General features: G+C 32.4%; 1 protein-coding gene across 1 annotated transcript; it reads right to left on the bottom strand.

Moving 5' to 3' along the window:
* Window positions 1–3,320: 3,320 nt before the first annotated feature.
* Window positions 3,321–18,338, bottom strand: LOC134693557 (uncharacterized). The gene is made up of 7 exons (XM_063554398.1): window positions 18,236–18,338; window positions 15,320–15,375; window positions 9,927–9,996; window positions 8,826–8,975; window positions 6,044–6,196; window positions 5,124–5,196; window positions 3,321–3,441 (listed from the first exon to the last, which is right to left on the bottom strand). Exons 2-7 carry the CDS (start codon window positions 15,362–15,364, stop codon window positions 3,321–3,323), a joined length of 612 nt encoding a protein of 203 aa, XP_063410468.1. The 5' UTR covers window positions 15,365–15,375; window positions 18,236–18,338.
* Between the last annotated feature and the right edge of the window lie 999 nt (window positions 18,339–19,337).

Raw genomic sequence — 19,337 nt, 5'->3', positions numbered from 1 at the left:
TATAATGGCAAAACTGAATGGGAATCATTTTGGTGTCAATTCCAGATCATTATTATGTTTGCAAAATGAAGCTTTAAACTTTGCTTCAAGGCTCCCACATGCAGTACAGACAGATATGTTTAGTTTGTTTGTTGAGTTGAGGAAGAGGTTCGGTGACAATATGTTACCATCAACACACAGAGCAACACTTCAAGATCTTAATAAGCAGAACAAAGAAAGCCTACAAGAATTTGCTTATAGAGTTGTAAACCTGATAAGTAAAGCTTACCCATAAATTAAAGGGACTCAGCTATTCGAAGAATTGACTGTTGAACATTTCCTTTATGGTCTTAATGATGAAAATATGACGTATGATGTTATAAGCAAGCAGCCAAAATCTATTGATGAAGCTTTGAATATGGTCATGTGGCATGAGAGCTGTAGATCTAGGAGTGGTAAAAACCGTAAAACTTCAATACGAGAAGTAAAGTTCGATAGCCAGTGTGAAGAAAATGATATCAGAAGGTTACACCAAAAACAATACGTAACTGAAGAAAGACTTAACCAGTTTGGCAGAGAACTCAAAGATTCTATTATTGAGGGAATGGCTATTTTAAATTAAAAAATGCCTAGTTTGCCAAGTACTAACAGTAATAATTACCAGCAGTCCAATTACGCAAAGAAAATGGAGAGTAATAACAATAGGTGTTATAATTGCAATGGTATTGGTCATTATAGACGTAATTGTCCATCAAAACAAGATAAATGGGAACCAAAGAGAAATAGCCATTATGGAGACAACCAACAAAGAGATGCATATGCACAATCTATTCCAAAAAAGGAAATTGAATGTTTAAAAAGAAAATTTGCAACCTCAGAGAAAAACTCTTCTGAAAAACATCTAACTACTGAAGGTTTAGGCCCTTCAAGCAGTGGTGTTACAATTATCAGTAAGAAATCAGACCAATGTAGTAAAAATGAACATAGTGAAAAACCAGTTTTGTCCAGGGTTGATGCTGTGAATCAGTATAGAGATGATATGAATGAGAAAACTATTGCTTTAACTTCAGGAATTTTACCAGAGAAACACTTTGAAGACAACGAATCTTCTGATGATAGTGTTGATGTAGAAAATAGTGTATGTATTGACAGAGTTGAATCAGCAGTTATTCAAACGTCTGTGAGAATAAATGATTATGAGTTAAAAGCGGTAATTGACACAGGTGCTGAGGAAAACTAACAAAGGAATAATCCACAAGACATCAAGTGCTTGAATGTATGCATGCAGATATACTATTGTTGCATCTTGTCGTGCACTTTTACAATTCTTACTATCCATCCATTTCAAAATTATTTTTTTCTGTTACATTACTATATAAAAAGGGACGAAAGAGACCAAAGGGACAGTCAAACTCATAAATCTAAAATTAACTGATAACGACATGAATAACAATGAAAAAGACACACAGACAAACAATAGTACACATGACACAACATAGAAAACTAAAGAATAAACGACACGAACCCCACCAAAAACAAGGGGTGATTTCAGGTGCTCCCGAAGGCTAAGCAGATCCTGCTTCACATGTGGCACCCGTCGTGGTGCTTATGTGATAACAAATCCGGAAATTATTCTAATTCTGTAGGTCAACTTCATGAAAGGGAAGGGGGTTGTAGTTACGACGTAAGGAACAAATCCGATATCATTTGTGAATTGGTAATTCCATAACCGTCAACAAACTCGTGATGGCGTCTGTGAAATTTACGAAGGGATGATTTCAACTGCACCATTTTGAACTCTTGGTTTAATAGCTTCCTTGTGAGCAGCAACCCTCTATCAAGAAAATCATGATAGAAAAATGCAAGCACGGGAATATCGTATTGATTGGGAGATATATACCCCGTATGCAGGTCCTGCCGGAATGTTGCTACTTAGAAAAGAAAAGTTCACAATTGGAAAGCTGAAATCATCTCTTTTGTCGTAAATTTTTGTTTTCAACCGACCCTCATTGTCAATTTCTAGATGAAAGTCAAGGTATGAGGCCGACTTTTTCTCTAGTTCGATGGGATAGATCGTTCCCGTAGACACCAAATTTTGAATTATTTAGTAAAAAACATCATCTATATAGCGGATAGTAGAGTTAAAGGATATTGCTAACTTCTCATCTTTTTTCCGAAGAAGTTCCTGCATGAAGTCAGCCTCATATTAATAAAGAAACAGATCGACCAGTAGAGGGGCACAGTTTGTTCCCATTGGAATGCCGACAGTCTGTTGAAAACACGTCCTCCGACCGTCACACATATGTTACATTGTTAAATAAAGCATCTTGATAATATCAGTGTCAGAGAATTTTTTGTTTGAATCAGAGTGATTCTTAACAAAGTAGGATTGATCCCTCCCTAAGACAAGATACTTGTACCTTAGTTGGCCATTCTTTTGTATGAAGCAAAGAAATACCAACTCTTTCATTTTGTCTTTCAGTTTCGAATGTGGAATATTTGTGTAAAGAGTAGAAAAGTCAAATGTTTTAATACTGTTACAAGATGAAAGAGAGTTAGATTGTATGTACTCTAAAAGATCTTTGTAATTTTTAAGTATTCACATCTGATTCACGCCACCTCTAGGCAGTTTCACAATAAATTTGAAGCCCGTCTTTGATTGCTGATAAAATAGATGTTAATAAGTTAGAAAGAGGTTTCGTGGAGCAATTGGAAGACCCAGCAATATACCGTTGTTTGTAAGGACACTTATGTAGTTTGGTATCCAATACAGTGATGGAAGATCCAGTTCTTTATCTTTAGTTGAAATTCCAAAGGAACATAGAACAGACCTATGCATATCCAGTATTTCCTCTTTGGGTAAGTGTCGGGAGGGTATATGTTGAGTTTTTAAGTGAATTGTCAATACCTAATTCTTTTATCAAGCAGTTAATGTAATGAGTTTTACACACAAAAAAGATGTTGTTTGTGGCTTTATCTGCGGGGACAATAACATATTTGTCATGGAGGTAGGATAGGTGTTTTGCAACATTTGGGTCTTTAAAGATAAACGAAGCATGGACATTGATAGACCCATTTAGTTTCATAATTTTGATTTGTATTAACGACCTCACTGCCTTAATCCATTCAGAAAGAGTGTCTACGTCTTCCTTCTCGCGCTTAGCCCATTACCTGGCATAATCCTCGACTGAATCCATCAAAATTTTAAAGCTGTATTTCCAATTGACGGATTCAGGCTCACGATATTTCGGACCTTTCGATAACACATTTCGTAGATAAGTGTTATTAACATATCAAATTATTTCATAAAGAAACATAATCTTTCAGAACAAAGCATAATTCTACTGTTCATTCGCGTCATTATAACAAACATACGTACATTGTGGGGAGATTGATGCAAACACAAGGGTTGATCTTTCTGAGTATAGAGGTTGCTGTGTACTGTGAATTACTACAGCGGTTCTACAAAATATATTATAAAAACGATAGAAATCAGAAATCAACAATAAGGTTTTTGAAATTAAGTATAAAAAAATCGCATATTTGTCGGTGAAACATTTATGTCACGTTTAAACAATTATTCAGTTGTTGTTTTGTTATTAGAGGAAAAAGAACTTACAATTTGAACACGAGGTAAACTGATTTGCATGTGCATGATGTACATGTTAATGTGGGTGTGACTTTTTATACACATGTACAAAGAACACATTCACTCGTTTGAGTGTTGTCTTAATGATTTTTTTTTGTTCTAAGTCTGAACAAAATTCGATGATAGTATTAACAAACACATTGATTTCACTCGAAAATTTATTATAATTAAAGCGTTCTGTTTGCTGATCGGTATAGTACAATACTACATAGCTATAACATTTAAATGTGTAAAATAATTCTTCATTTTTTTATTCAGCAAAATATTTTTATGATAACTTAATAGAGATAAGGACATATTAAATGGTTACAATACCTATTTTTCTTTACTTGTTGAGAAATAACTACGGTTTGATTTCTGATACAAAATACATAAAAGAATTAAATTTTGTTGATAAATGGATTTTTATTTAAGTAATGTTTGCTTTTCTAAGGAAAGAAAATTAAAAAAAAGACATACTAAAAAAAAGGTCTAAATTAAAAGACACAATAGACGGAATTATATTTATACTGAAAACCCAGCACTTAATCTTATAAAAAAAAGGAGATAAAGAATTCCGTGGCTTTTGTCGAGGCGTGATGTTAGGAAACACATATATTAAAAAGTTTCAGTCCACTTTAAGACTTTTAAGGTGTTTTATGGGTTTTAAATTTAAGTTTTATTTTTGGTACTAATGTAGACTTTTTTGTATCGTAGTTTTTCGATTTCCCGTGGAATTATTTTAATGGCACTGCCAGATTAGCAATTGAACTGTCTGGTTTTGAGTGGTATTGTCAGTTTGTAATCATGATTTTGTAATGTTTTCGTCGACATACACATTTCCTGTTTTCTTCTTTTCAACAACTGGTAACTAAATGAGCCTTAGCAATACTTAATGCATATCAACCTTAATATATACTGTTTCAGATTATGTACATAGGTACATAACAATATCAATATATTTACATCTCAATGTTTATGTTGAAGCTGGATTGCGAAACCTTTTGGAGCTCCTAAATTCAACACAAGTTTATCATGTAATGTAATGTTTTTTTGTTATATTTAATATTGCGATAAAACAGGGAGGTTTGGCTAGCCACAAAACTCTTGTTGCCTTTTTAGTGTTGTTTTTCTGTGGTGTCGTTGTTCTCTACTTACATTTGATGTGATTCCCTCAGTTTTAGTTTGTAACCTTGATTTGTTTTTTCCTCAATCGATTTATGAATTTCGAACAGCGGTATACTACTGTGGCCTTTATTTATCGTCGTTGATCTTTTTTGCCATGTATATGTCTGTAGTTCTCAAACTAATATTTCCTCGGTAATAAAACTTCTTTTGGTAGTTTTTTTTAATAATGCCATTATTTTATTAATAAAACTGAATGACAATCAATCATTACATTATCTTCTCAATTTGACTTCTTAAAAATAATGTCTGCTCTGTTGGTATGTAAGAATAAAACTGAATATAGATGGATAATAGGTACAAATTGAGATTAACATTACATAAAATTAACCTTTGGTTGATCCTCCGACAAGGGCCACAACCAGTGTCATGTTTATAGGTGTTCACAGGACAAGGAACACAATCTGAAACGAAAAGAATTATTTGAGTTTATTACTATTTTTCCTTCCTATGGTTTGATTACCATGATTACAGGAAGCAATTCTTGTATTTTCTATCATACCAAAAATATGCATATAATGCACAGAATCGTCTGGCATTTAGTATATACCTATTTGATAACTAAATCATTGAAGTTTTATCTGATTTATATAGTGCTAGTAATTATATTGAGACAGTAAATTCTCTACATTATTATATTGCCAAAAAAAATAAAACGGTTGATATATAGTGTTTGCAAAGATGACAATAAAGATTTAGAACAGACCAAGGCACAACAAACATCAACAAAAAAGTATGACTTGATACAGGCATTTTTTTTAAGAAAAGTTTGCCTTAAAAGACCAAATATGACTAAAGGAATCAACACATGAAACTGCTAGCTACGATGGCCATCATGCTAAACACTTACTTAGAAATATTTTTGTTTAACAACCCGAATTAGCTCACAAAAAGATGAATGTGCTAATTTTGTAGTGTTATTAACATTCATGAAATTGATTAGTAAAAGACGAACCGCCACAATCACAACCGTTATGAAGGTCAGACGCGCATTAAAATTACAAAACGATCATCAGTGACGCTCGAAATGATAAATAGGCCAAATAGAGGTGTTAAAAACCCCGAAGACCCTAAATTTTGAAAGGTTTTTGCAAAGAACAGCTAATGCAATCCAATATTGCAAAAAGTAAAATCACAAAGATACTGAACTCGGAGGAAAAATTCAAAACGGAGAGTCCCTAATCTTATGGCTATATCAAAAGCTGAAACACATCAAAACAAAGACAACCTGTAATTTTTACTTATACATACCTCCCGAATCTGTCAAAGTTTTACCTATTCCACAATTAGGTTTTGTTACACAGAGACATGGGTCACCATAGAAACATGAATAGGTGTTGCATTTACATCCACTCACACTGTCACAGAAAGCATTCTGATATTTATTTCGGCTATATGTTATATCTGTAATAAAAGTACAAAACATTCAATCAAAAATAAGTAATCTCTAAACCATCGTGGTGGTCGGATAAGTAATCTCTAAACCATCGTGGTGGTCGGATGCTACTATTATGAGAAAAGAGAAAACCGAATGGTTGCATACAAAATAGAGTTTATGCACCATGTTTTGTGTTTACTATAATTTAAAAAAATTATGTTATCGTTTTTTTTTTAATTCTATTAAAACTGCCTTTAAATGTTCATCAGAGAAAGTATTTTCTTTTTCTTCAAAGTAATATCATTTAATATCTTTATCCTTTAGTTGTTTGAAGAAGTTAGCGTGGATGAAACATCTTTGAAATAGTCTCTACAATGAAGATGAGTGACATAGGTTAAGATATTGTTTAGATTGTCTGCAGATTCATATTTTAGAGTTATTTCTGTAGTTGAGTGTTGTTTATATATTCTGCATAGTCATGTGTTTTGAATTGTATGTCGTTGTTTCCTTATAAATTTACTTTAACATATGGAAAAATGCCAACATTATTATAAAACTATCATTGGCTATACATAACGGGTACACACATTGAGTACACTAGAATTCTGTCTGCCGAAATCGCTTATTATTACTTGTAAAGAGAAGCTGAACATTATAAATCACTTAGCAAACTAATTTACATTGTTTGGTGTTGAATTTTGGAAAATTGTGTGATCTGGAATAGGTAACTGAGTTTAAATTGATTGCTTTTTTTGATTGTAAATGTTTTCCTCTAATTATTGATTTTAGATGTTCATTCTATATAACATGTGATACAATGATACTACAGTTTGACATTGTTGTTCCTTCCGAGACCACAACCATTCTTGTACAACTTGACAGGAACTATACATTATAATTGGACTGATTAAAAAAGACTTACTGTAATTAAAAGTTTAACCGGAAATATTTTGCACATTTTGCACCTGATTAGATCCAGTTTCGAGTGCGGTACATTTGTTATCTGTGAGACTTCAACTGTATGAACCCTTGATGCATATATTTGTCTTTAAACGATAATTTTCGCGTTGTTTTTTGATCTCTTCTATCGATCTTCTATTATTGTGTAAGGATTAAAAAGCTCATATAGATACTAATTTGCGTATGTTTGTACATTTGGCTATATCACAGGGTTGCTATGTCTGATTGGTTTGCCCACGAACCATAAAGTGTCTTTATTTCTGAGCATAGTTTGCTTATTTTTCATTAAATTTCATTGCAAAAAAGGGAGATGAGACAACTACTAGCATCAACCAAAATTCAAATGAAGTAATTGTAAGTATCTATAACCAACAGTTCGGCGTTTAATAATGAAAAAAAAACCCAACATACTGTATATGCGGTAATATATGTCTGTTTAGGAAGTTATAATTATTCGACCTTTTCTGTCTAACACGGATTACGCACCTTGTGCTCTACATGCTTTACACAGTGAAACTGTTTACGTGCCATGAGCTCTACATAGTAGCGCTCATTACATTACATGAGCTCTACATAATTACACCGTTAACGTACAATGAGCTGTACATAGTGACCCTGTTTACGTACTGTGAGCTCTACATAGTAACATTGCATGAGCTCTCCATAGTTACACTGTTTACGTACCGTGAGCTCTTTATAGTAAAACTGTGTGAGCTTTACATAGTAATACTATTAACTTACTGTGAGCTCTACATATTTACTCTGTTTACGTACTGTGATCTCTACATGGTCATACTGCGTAAGCTTTACATAGTAATACTGTTTACGTACCGTGAGCTCTACCAAGTAATACTGTTTACGTACCGTGAGCACTACATGGTAACATTGCTTACGTTCCATGAGATCTACATAGTAACACTGACTTCTTACAGTGAGTTCTACAAAGTTACACTGTTTACGTACCGTGAGCTCAACATAGTCATACTGTTTGCGTACCGTGAGCTCTACATGGTAAAACTGCCTTCGTTCCATAAGCTCTACATAGTAACAACGACTACTTACCGTGAGCTCTACATAGTAACACTGTTTGCGTGCTTTAAGCTCTAGATAGTAACACTGCTTACGTCCCATGAACTCTATATAGTATCACTGTTTACGTAGCGTGAGCTCTACATAATAAAACTGTTTATGTACCGTGAGCTCTTCGTAGAAACACACTAATTATTACCCGTGCGCTCTACATAGTAACACTGATCACTTACCGTGAGCTCTACAAAGTAACAATGTTAACGTACCGTGAGCTCTACATAATAAAACGTTTTATGTATCGTGAGCTCTACAAAGTAATAATACTTACGTTCCATGCATGAGCTCTACATAGTAACACTGATTACTCACCGTGAGCTCTTCATGATAACACTGATTACGTATCGTGACCTCTACATAGTAACAATGTTTACGTATCGTGAGCCCTTCATAGTAACAATGTTTACGTACCGTTAGCTGTATATAGTAAAAATGGTAACGTATCGTGAGCTCTACATAGTAACACTAATTACTTATCATGAGCTCTACATAAAAACACTGTTTACTTTCTGTAAGCCCTGCATAGTAACAACGTGTACGTACCATGAGCTCTACATTGTAACAATGTTTACGTAGTGTAAGCTCTACATAGTAACAATGTTAACGTACCGTGAGCTAAACAGTGAGAGATAGGTTTAAAACATTTAGTTTCATTTATCCACCCAGTAGAGGAAATAAGATCAGGCTGCTTATATCCTTTATTGCATTTATGACATATATCCTTTTGAAAGTTCTCCGAACATGGCAGAATTTCATGACCTGTAACAAATAAACACAATTATTTTCAAATTACATGCGTCCGAATCGCTTTTGGTTTAACTTCATAAGGAATGCTTAGTGTTGAATATATTTGAAAACCGTAAAACATTTTGTATTTCATGAATGAAAAAAATATCATTACATTCTTTAGTATCGTACAATTAAAAACGATGATATTAATCTACACATAAAATAAAATTGAGAATGGAAATGGGAAATGTGTAGAAGCGACAACAACCCGACCATGATGAAAAGAAAGAAAAGTTCTGAAAGTCAACCAGGTCAACATTATAAAAGTAACCCCAAAATTGTCTTTATAGAATGATTTAAAACTTAAAGCGGTCGAAGAGTCATCTTTGACCGAGAAAGCTACACCCTTAGTTATAACACAATAACATAAATTATGAACTCGACATTTATTTATCATTTACATAACATCAATACCGAATTATTTCATACATTCTGGGACGGTTAATTCTTAACCACAGATTCTCGCTATAAAATTAGAAAAATAACAACAGGAACTTGATTTTAAGTTCTCGAAAGGTTACAACCTGTATTTATTTTTCTTCGTGTCTTTGAATTGATAATAAAACGAAATAGCCTTAAACTGAAGGTGCTAAAAAAAACCTAGAAAGTTGAAACATCAGAGAGTATGCAAGAAAATAGCTAACAAGACAAAAAAAACCTGCGAGATGGTCTAAGGAATATAATATATTGTGTTCATAAAAGGATTTCAAAGAAAGGTCAACGTTTGAAATAATTTATTGATATTTAATGCCTAAACGATGATATAATATACGAGGGCTTACATGTTTATTTCAATACAGTTGTTTTTTTACTGATGTTTGGTTGTCCTGAATATTCCCTATATTTATAATTGCCTACATTGTAGGCGTCATAAAAATATAAAACAGGATTAAGACAACTTTGAAATTGATATAAACTTACCAGGAGGACAGTCATAATACGGCAAACATCTACGATCTAAATTCTTGTAATATATATAATCTAAATAAACCTGAAAATAAACAAAGATCTAACTAAATGTAACCATTATAGCTAAGTGAAAAATAACATTTGGTCAGTAGATCGTTGGATAAAACCTTATCAGTTAATAGTTTTTTTTTACAATCAAGTGTGTTTGAAGTATTATATATAGTTCGTCTTTTCATAGTGTTATGAAGCTTGTTGGAAATATTTACGATAAAACAGATTTCTTAATTACTTTGCAAGACATTATAAGTTAAAATTTATGAGTCTTTGCCCTAAATAGATTTTATTTCCTAGAAGTAAAGTAGCAAAAAAAAAACAGTCCTTTATCAAATGACAAAACAAAAGGCTCAAACACATCAAACGAATAGAACACAACTGTCATACAATGTATATAATATAATAAAAATCCTGACTTCCATACAATAATTGAAACCATTCATTGTAACTAAAGGGTACCGCGTAAAATGTATTTCTCATACATAACTGATGCTTAAATCCCTCTTATATGAAAACAGCCGTGAATAATCATTGAAACATGAGTTATTGATGAATACCATTCAAAACGAAAACCCTCAACAAACAAGATTGCACACGCTTAAATGTTTCGCCTGCAGCTTAAAATTGATCATCAATTTTATGTTGAAGTCCGAAATATAAAGCTTTACTACATATATCTCATAAATCTAGCACAATTCAAGAGAATGAAGTCAAAGTCAGAAAAACTAAACCGGAAAAACGTGCACACCTTACAATCATTCCATACACCAAAAATAGTTGACCTTTTGCTTATATTTTCTATAAGAAACAAACCTTATCAGGAAAACCTAACATTTATCAATGAATCATGAAAATGAGGTCAAGATCAGATGAAACATGATAGTCAGACATGTACACCTCACAATCAATATATACATTAATTGTAGTTGACCTATTGTTTACTTAACATAAACTACTATACCATGAAAATGAGGTCACGAACAGATGACACATGTCAGTTGGACATATACACCTTACAATCATACTGTTCAACAAATATATAGTAGACATATTGCTTATAGTATTTCATAAAGGGACTTGACCATAAAACCATAACCGTGTTCACTGATCCATGAAATGACAAAAAAATCAAACGACAATAAGCAATAAGCGTAAAATGAGCACATAATCAAAACAAAATCAAAACAAAAAGCAACAGCTTACCTTATATATATAAAGCTGTGTTTTGTTGTTGTTTTTGTTTTAAAGCAATTACAAATGATTAAATAATATTAAACAATGTATTTATGTTAGTTAATCTTTTTCTGAAATCTAAATACAGCTGAAACGTATAGCTTTCAATTATAATTGTGTATTGGTTTAATGTAAAGATCGAATAGGACTCTAGAGTTAACATTAAGTTTAACATAAGTGTAGCAGTAAACGCAAAGAGTTATCACCCCTAGTTTTTGGTGGGGTTCGTGTTGTTTATTCTTTAGTTTTCTGTGTTGTGTCATGTGTACTATTGTTTTTCTGTTTGTCTTTTTCATTTCTAGCCATGGCGTTGTCAGTTTGTTTTAGATTTACGAGTTTGACTGTCCCTTTGGTATCTTTCGTCCCTCTTTTATCTGTTAGTAGTACAACCGCAACTGATAGCAGGATACACATATTGACAATGTTTCCTTATAAGTACTCATTACAGTACTTTTAGACAGTATTATACTTGACGTTCTAAGGTTGTGAATTATATTCCATATTAATCTATTTAATCAAGTCACTCAGTTAGTAGCATTATCATGTAAAGAAGACTGAAACTATGACTAAATAATACGGACATGAAAGCATAAAAGAAAACGAAACTTTCCTGTTTATATGGAAACGCCTTGTTGTTCTTACCTTTTTAACCACACATAAGAGAAGTTCAACAAGTAAGTATATACCATGATCATATCAATATAAAAATAACAATTTGTGGTATAGTTTAAACATATTTGTTTATAGTGGATTGGGAAACAAGTTTTGCAACTTATATTAATCCCTTTCCACTTTGCGGGTGCGAATGCTGCCTTGTAGCGGCATTAGCCTACTCTTTTTCGAAATCTACAAGGGTGTCTTTAACGTGCAAGAGATATGGCTCTCTCTTAACACGGGTCAGCCATTTATCGTCCCTTCCGACGGACTATCATCGTTTCCTCAAGACCATACTCGCAAATGGTGTCGAGGGAGAGCCGAAAATTGAGTTCCTGAAATTTTCATCCCGAACGGGAATCGAACCAGGAACCTTTGTGTTAGAAGTCCGATGCTCTAACCACTACACCACGGCTCTCCTGGTTGTATGTGGTATGGTTGCAAATTTTTAACCAAAGTTCAGTTGATGGAATGTAAGCAATTATAGAATACAGTACGGTTTTCAACAATGAAAATAAAACCCATTCCAAATGGTCGGCTATAAAAGGCCCCAACATGAAAAATATGAAAATGTATTTGAGGGAAATAACGGCTTAATTTATAAAAAACACATTTAATAAAATCAAATATGACAGATGTGAACCTACGACAACCACTGAACTACATACTAGTACCTGACTTAGGACCGGTACATATATAAATTGCTGGGTTAAACATGCTTGATAGCGCGCAAACACCCCCTAAAGTGGGACGGTGGTTTAAAAGAGGGACGAAAGATACCAAAGGGACAGTCAAACTCGTAAATCTAAAACAAACTGACAGCGCCATGGCTAAAAATGAAAAAAGACAATCAGAAAAACAATAGTACAAATGACACAACATAGAAAACTAAAGAAAAAACAACACGAACCCCACTAAAAATTAGGGGTGATCTGAGGTGCTCCGGAAGGGTAAGCAGATCCTGATCCACATGCGGCACCCGTCGTGTTGCTAAAAGTACACCATAATATCATATAAATAAGAAGAATATTGTATGAATAGATATAGGAAGATGTGATGTGAGTGCCAATGAGACAACTCTCCATCCAAATAACAATTTAAAAAGTAAACCATTATAGGTTAAAATACGGTCTTCAACACGGAGCCCTTGATACACCGAACAACAACCTATAAAGGGTCCCAAAATTACTAGTGTAAAACCATTCAAACGGGAAAACCAACGGTCTAATATATATAAACAAAACGAGAAACGAGAAACACGTATATATTACATAAACAAACGACAACTAATGTACATCAGATTCCTGACTTAGGACAGGTACAAACATTTGCAGCGGGATTAAACGTTTTAATGGATCCAAACCTTCTCCCTTTTTCTGAAACAATAGCATAACATCACAACATAGAAAAACAAACGATGAATGCCAATAAGACAAGTCTCCGTCCAAATTACAATTGATAAAGTATATCATTATAGGTCAAAGTAAAACCTTCCATACAGGATGACAAATGACAAGTGTAAAACCACTCAAACAAGAAAACTGAAAAATCGTTTGAAAAAGCATAACTCATCAGATGGATACAAATAGAAATGCATCTAACAAAATCAATGAGCGAACGTGGACGGGTAAAAACGAAAAGACATTAAGTTCAGATCTGAGAGTACTTGCAGATGCTGACAGCTAGTTCAAAAGCAATAACAACTCCAAGAGCACACATTCAACACCCAATGGATTAAGTTTAAAGACGTCATTAACAGTCAGAGAAAAACATGACTATGCAATGCCAAACTATAAGTATTGATATATTGCAGTAACGTGAAAGTACATTTGTGTAATATTTAGTATGGTTTGACACTGTTTACAATCTTGATCTTTATATTTCATTCAATAAGGGAAAGGGTTACAACATCTCATATATTCACGTGTTGAGAATTCCAAATTACTATATGCATGCGGAATCTGCATTTAGCTCCCTCTGTAAAAAATGATAGCCAATTTTCATGATTTCCCCCTATACTATTTTATTGCATGTTCCGGTAATCAATTTGCTAATTTCGATAGCTTGCATTTGAAAAAACTAAAACTGCTACCCCCTTTTTTATCATATTTTCTGGAGTAATTTTACAAGCAGAATTAAAGTGTAGTAGTTAATTACGTACACTATGCCTTGAATAATAATACTATACAAAATATACACCAAGATTGCTACATAACGAATACAAAAATAAGTAGACGTGATAGGATTGAAAATGCAACAGCTCTCCACAAGAGACCAATGACATAGACGTTATAAACGAGAAAACTAAAGGCCTGTTTTATGTAAAAAAACAGTGATCGAAAAATACTTTTGATATACATTGTATATCAACAAACAACAACCACTGAAATACAGGCTCCAGATTTTGGACAGGGACTTATATAATAAATCTTTATTATAGTATATGATAATGGCCTTTTCACCTATCTTTTCCCTTTAATATAGTTTACACAAACAAGTTTACATATTAATTCACATCAATAAAGTCGTATTGAAGAACATGACCAACATTTCAGAGTTTTAATGTCTTAGAGTTTCAGGAGATTTATTTGCATTGGCCGAAAAAATTTTAACCTGTAAGGGAAAGATCAGTGAAATTATGTTTCAAATTTCAGGTAGCAATAAGTTACTTTTATTAAGTCAGCAAAAAAACCCCACCTTTTAAACGTGAGGAATGAATAGATATACAGTTGACGATACAATAAGATTAACGGTACCAATTTTCTTGCACGAGATGCGCATTTCGACAATACATGTCTCTTCAGTGATGCTCGTTGCCAAAATATTTGAAATACAAAGCTTATATAAAAGATGAAGAGCTATAATCCAAAAGGTCCACAAATTATAGCCAAATCCGTGAAAGGAATCAGAGCTTTGCACGAGGGAGATACATTCCTTAATTTATAATAATTTCTATCATTTTGTAACAGCAAATTTTAAAAACACAAAAAATCCGTACAACAGATGCATCGAAATGAATAGTGCCAAGCTCTCATCACGTTAAAGATTTCTGGGGGTTGCCTGTTCCAAATAAAGTTTCTATGTTCGTCCAACGTGCCATCATGTCCTTAATTCATGTGACCTACCATGTAGAACTTCAATTTGGTTCTGAATAGAGATGAAATAATCGCCACTGAACACAATCGAGATCGATGCTTACGTACACCATATATAAAACAAGTAATATCTGTTTACGAATAGAAACACTTTATACAATTAAATTACTAACACTATGTACGTTAATATATTGTTTAGACAAATTTGCTTATGAGTAATGTGTTTATTATTGCTCAATGTTTAAGCCCGAACAATTACCTACAGTTGTTAATTTCTGTGATTTTTGGTCCCTTGTAAAGAGTTGCCTCATTGACAATTATACTTATTCATATTTTTTGTCGTGTAATGCATGAAACATGAATACTCACAGAACCAAAACAACTATAGATCACCGCTAAATATGTTATAAACATGGTATCCACTCCTACAAAAAAATTAAAAGAATTATTACTTCAACTGAATTATACGATAAGCTGTGCCAAATACAATCTATAACAATTATTCAAAATAATTCAACTTGCCTGGTGTGTGTGAGGTTATCAATAAAGTACTCATAGTAATATAATATCATTTCTGAGTATATAAGTTGTTTAAAAAGAGGGACATTGCCCTTTCTTCTTATATATATATATATCGTGATGTTAACACATATTTAGACGCGTACATAATCACATTAAATTTTGAAGTGACGGCATGGTGAGTAAAATTATAAATTTTTGACGGCAGACAAAAAAGTGAAATCACAAAAATACTGAACTCCGAGGAAAATTCGATCGGAAAGTCCCTAATCACATGGCAAAATCAAATGACAACTGTCATATTCCTGACTTGGTTCAAGCATGTTCAAATGTAGAAAATAGTGGATTGAACCTGGTTTTATAGCGTTAAACCCCTCACTTTTACGACAGTCTCATCAAATTCCGTTATATTTACAATGATGTGTGAACAAAAAAGACATAATGAATAAGATAGTCAACATATATGGGTACAGCAGTCATTACTGTGTAACAATATTAAAACAAACAAGTTAACAAAAAAACACAAAAGCATCTATCAAATTAAAAACATATTCATTGCTTCGCGTGTCTGACGTCAGAAATTTTTATACGTCACATAGTGAGAAATTTTGTCGATAGGGAGAAACTCAGCTGATCGCGCTTGTCGAAGACCCATTTGAGGATTTTGGCTGCTCTTTGGTCGGGTTGGTGTCTTTTGACATATTCCCCATTTCAATTCTCAATTTTAAGGTAGACCATCTCTTTGCCACTGTACATTATGCACATAAATTTTTGTTACAACCGTATAGATAATGTCAACGATGAAAGGCATTTCTCGACTAACGAAATCTAATTGTATAGGGTTCCGAACACAGTGATAACCTAGTTGCTGCGATATGTCAAATGCAAGGGTTCGAGTTCTGCTGAGGGAAGAACTAACATTATTTAAAGCAAATATCTTGCAATGCTTAATTTAAGTATAATATATCCCGCTAAATGTTACAAAACAACAATTCAACAATTAGGGAATGAATGTTTTGTTTTATCTACACCAAACGAAAGGTGCATAATTATTATGAAAATTAAATTATGGTACTAAGTTGATGCTTATTAAGCGTCGTTTGTTTACATGTTCCTTCATAAGGAATATTAAAATCAAATATTAAAAGAACAATATACAAGAACACGAAGAGAGATTTGTGACCAAAACAACAGTAACATTAATCTTCGAACTCAACATTAGTGTCGACAGCCTAGTGATACAAATGTGTAACAGTCGTGTGACTATTCATACTATCCACGTGGCGACCGTGACCCCTGAGTAGCAAACAATAAAGTAATCCAAGTCAGGAGCCTCTGGCCTTTGTTAGTCTTGTGTTATTTTAATTTTAGTTTCTTGTGTACAATTTGGAAATTAGTATGGCGTCCATTATCACTGAACTAGAATATATTTGTTTAGGGGTCAGCTGAAGGACGCCTCCGGGTGCGGGAATATCTCGCTACATTGAAGACCTGTTGGTGACCTTCTACTGTTGTTTTTTATTTGGTCGGGTTGTTGTCTCTTTGGCACATTCCCCATTTCCATTCTCAATTTTATTATTCCTAACTTTTATACACATGTATTTTTTTTCATCTATCAAATATATACTATGCTGTTGGTATTATAATGACAATGAGACATAGAATCGTCTTTATAATCTATAGTAATACTAAAAGAGGAGACACGTTTTGTGTGTCGCTTTCTCTCTCTCAGATGAAATCAATCAAGAATGCTTTAAACAATACATTGAATGAAATTTGTAGCTTGTTATACATTCTTATTTTGTTGGTGTTGTTTTCTTTTGCATCTGACTAGTTTTGCAGATATTATAGACAAGTGAAACATTTAAAATAACACTATATGATCCAACGTAATCAGTATGAACAGACGAATGAAATTTTCTTTTCATCCCAAAATCATTTAACATTTTTTTTCATGTATAATCTGTAAGGGAAGTATTTTTTTAAAAAGAGAAAGAAAAAAACAACAGATGAGAAAAAAACACGACGAGAGAAAAGAATAGTAAAAGACAAAAGAAATAAAAACAAGAAAAAAATTGAAAATAATTGAAAAGAGAATATAGATAAGAAAACAAAACAAAGCAAGGGCACGTGAAAAAGAAAAAAAAAATATTAGGAAACATAAAATACAGATTGATTATTATTATTATTATTATTATTATTATTATTATTATTATTATTATTATTGTATAGCAATATAATATTTCCCTCAGAAAGCAACCAAAAGTTAGCGTGCAATAAATTCCAATATTGCACTAGTGCAATAAATCTTCATAAATTCATGACGTCACCAACGTCAAAATCTAGTTTAAACCAATTTTTACTTTAAAATATTATATTGTTATACAATATAAGGGTTATTGCATGAATATTGGGGAATATTGTCCCTCGTAGAACATATATTTCACTCGCAAGCTCGTGCAATATAAGATTCTACTCGGGACAATATTCCCCAATATTCATGCAATAACCCTATATTATTATTATTATTATTATTATTATTATTATTATTATTATTATTATTATTATTATTATTATTATTATTATTATTATTATTATTATTATTATTATTATTATTATTATTATTATAAATTGACCCACTAAATAAACCAAAAAACCAAAACAAAACAAATTAAAAATAAACTAACAAAAAACAAAATCAAATGCTATTTCATATAGTACTCAAAAAAATGTACTCCTTTAAATGAGTTACTAAAAACTACCTACATAATGATGTGTAACAGTGCTAGGTAAAAAATCCGTCCAATGTTCTATCAAGCAAATTTTTCTTTAACTGATGTAATATGTCATGGATGTTCAACAACTGTCAAGAAAAATTATATTAAACTATGTGTACATCGTGTACATTGAGTATTTATAAAATTAATAGGTTAAACGCCTACGTACATTGAGGAAATGTTGTTTTATGGCAATCTTTCTACAAGGAAACTTAAGTGATGGTCAGGTTGAATAAAACACCTCTTCGTTTTGTAAGAGAACAAAAACATCTGAGAGCAATGGAACATTACAAATTTTGCGTTACACAATTTTCAATTCGACATAGCAACACTAAAAGCAAATAAAACCATCATGGCTATGTCAAATTGAAAATTTCACTGTCATTCATTGTCTTAAATTATTGAAGGTATTCCCAATATTGGATTTCAAAGAAAGTGTTAAAAGACAAATTAATTATTAACAACATTTAAGGTGCTATACATATTTCACTCTCACGTTTAAAGAAAAATGCAACAGTCATAATACTGGTGTAACTTTCTCTTGTGATATTTAAAAAAAGTCTCTTTTAATCATCTATACATATTCTGACAATCTACATTTGTTGTTAATCTGAAACGCTTGGATTAATATTTACGTTGAATTCCATTTTATAAAGTGAAATATATGATATACATATATAAACATCCCGTTTGTATATATAAATAATATTCTAAATATAGAATCAGATATTTTATAGATTAGGCAACATATAAATATAGATATATGTATATAAATAAAAATAGCAAAGGTTATCTCATGCTCACCGTCCTTCTTTCTTGAAAAAAAAGTTTTATCAACCCGGACATAATAAGAAAAGGTAAAAATAACCCATAATTACCTGTGGACGCTATATTATGGGTCAAATACTATTTTTGCAGAAAACACGATAAAAAACAACTATATTTACAACTTGTTCTAGGAAAATGCTTAAAACCGAGAATGCTCCCTTTCTGGGTACAGATATCGCGTGTTTTTGGATGAATTATATCAGTCACTTTAGAGACAAAGTTTGTTGTAGGTATAGCATTTCAAACATTAATTGCATTATACA

The sequence above is a fragment of the Mytilus trossulus genome, chromosome 12 (assembly GCF_036588685.1).
Source record: "Mytilus trossulus isolate FHL-02 chromosome 12, PNRI_Mtr1.1.1.hap1, whole genome shotgun sequence".
In the NCBI taxonomy this organism is placed as follows: Eukaryota; Metazoa; Mollusca; class Bivalvia; order Mytilida; family Mytilidae; genus Mytilus; species Mytilus trossulus.
Note: the sequence above shows the minus strand (reverse complement) of the source record. Positions and strands in the feature narration are given on the sequence as shown.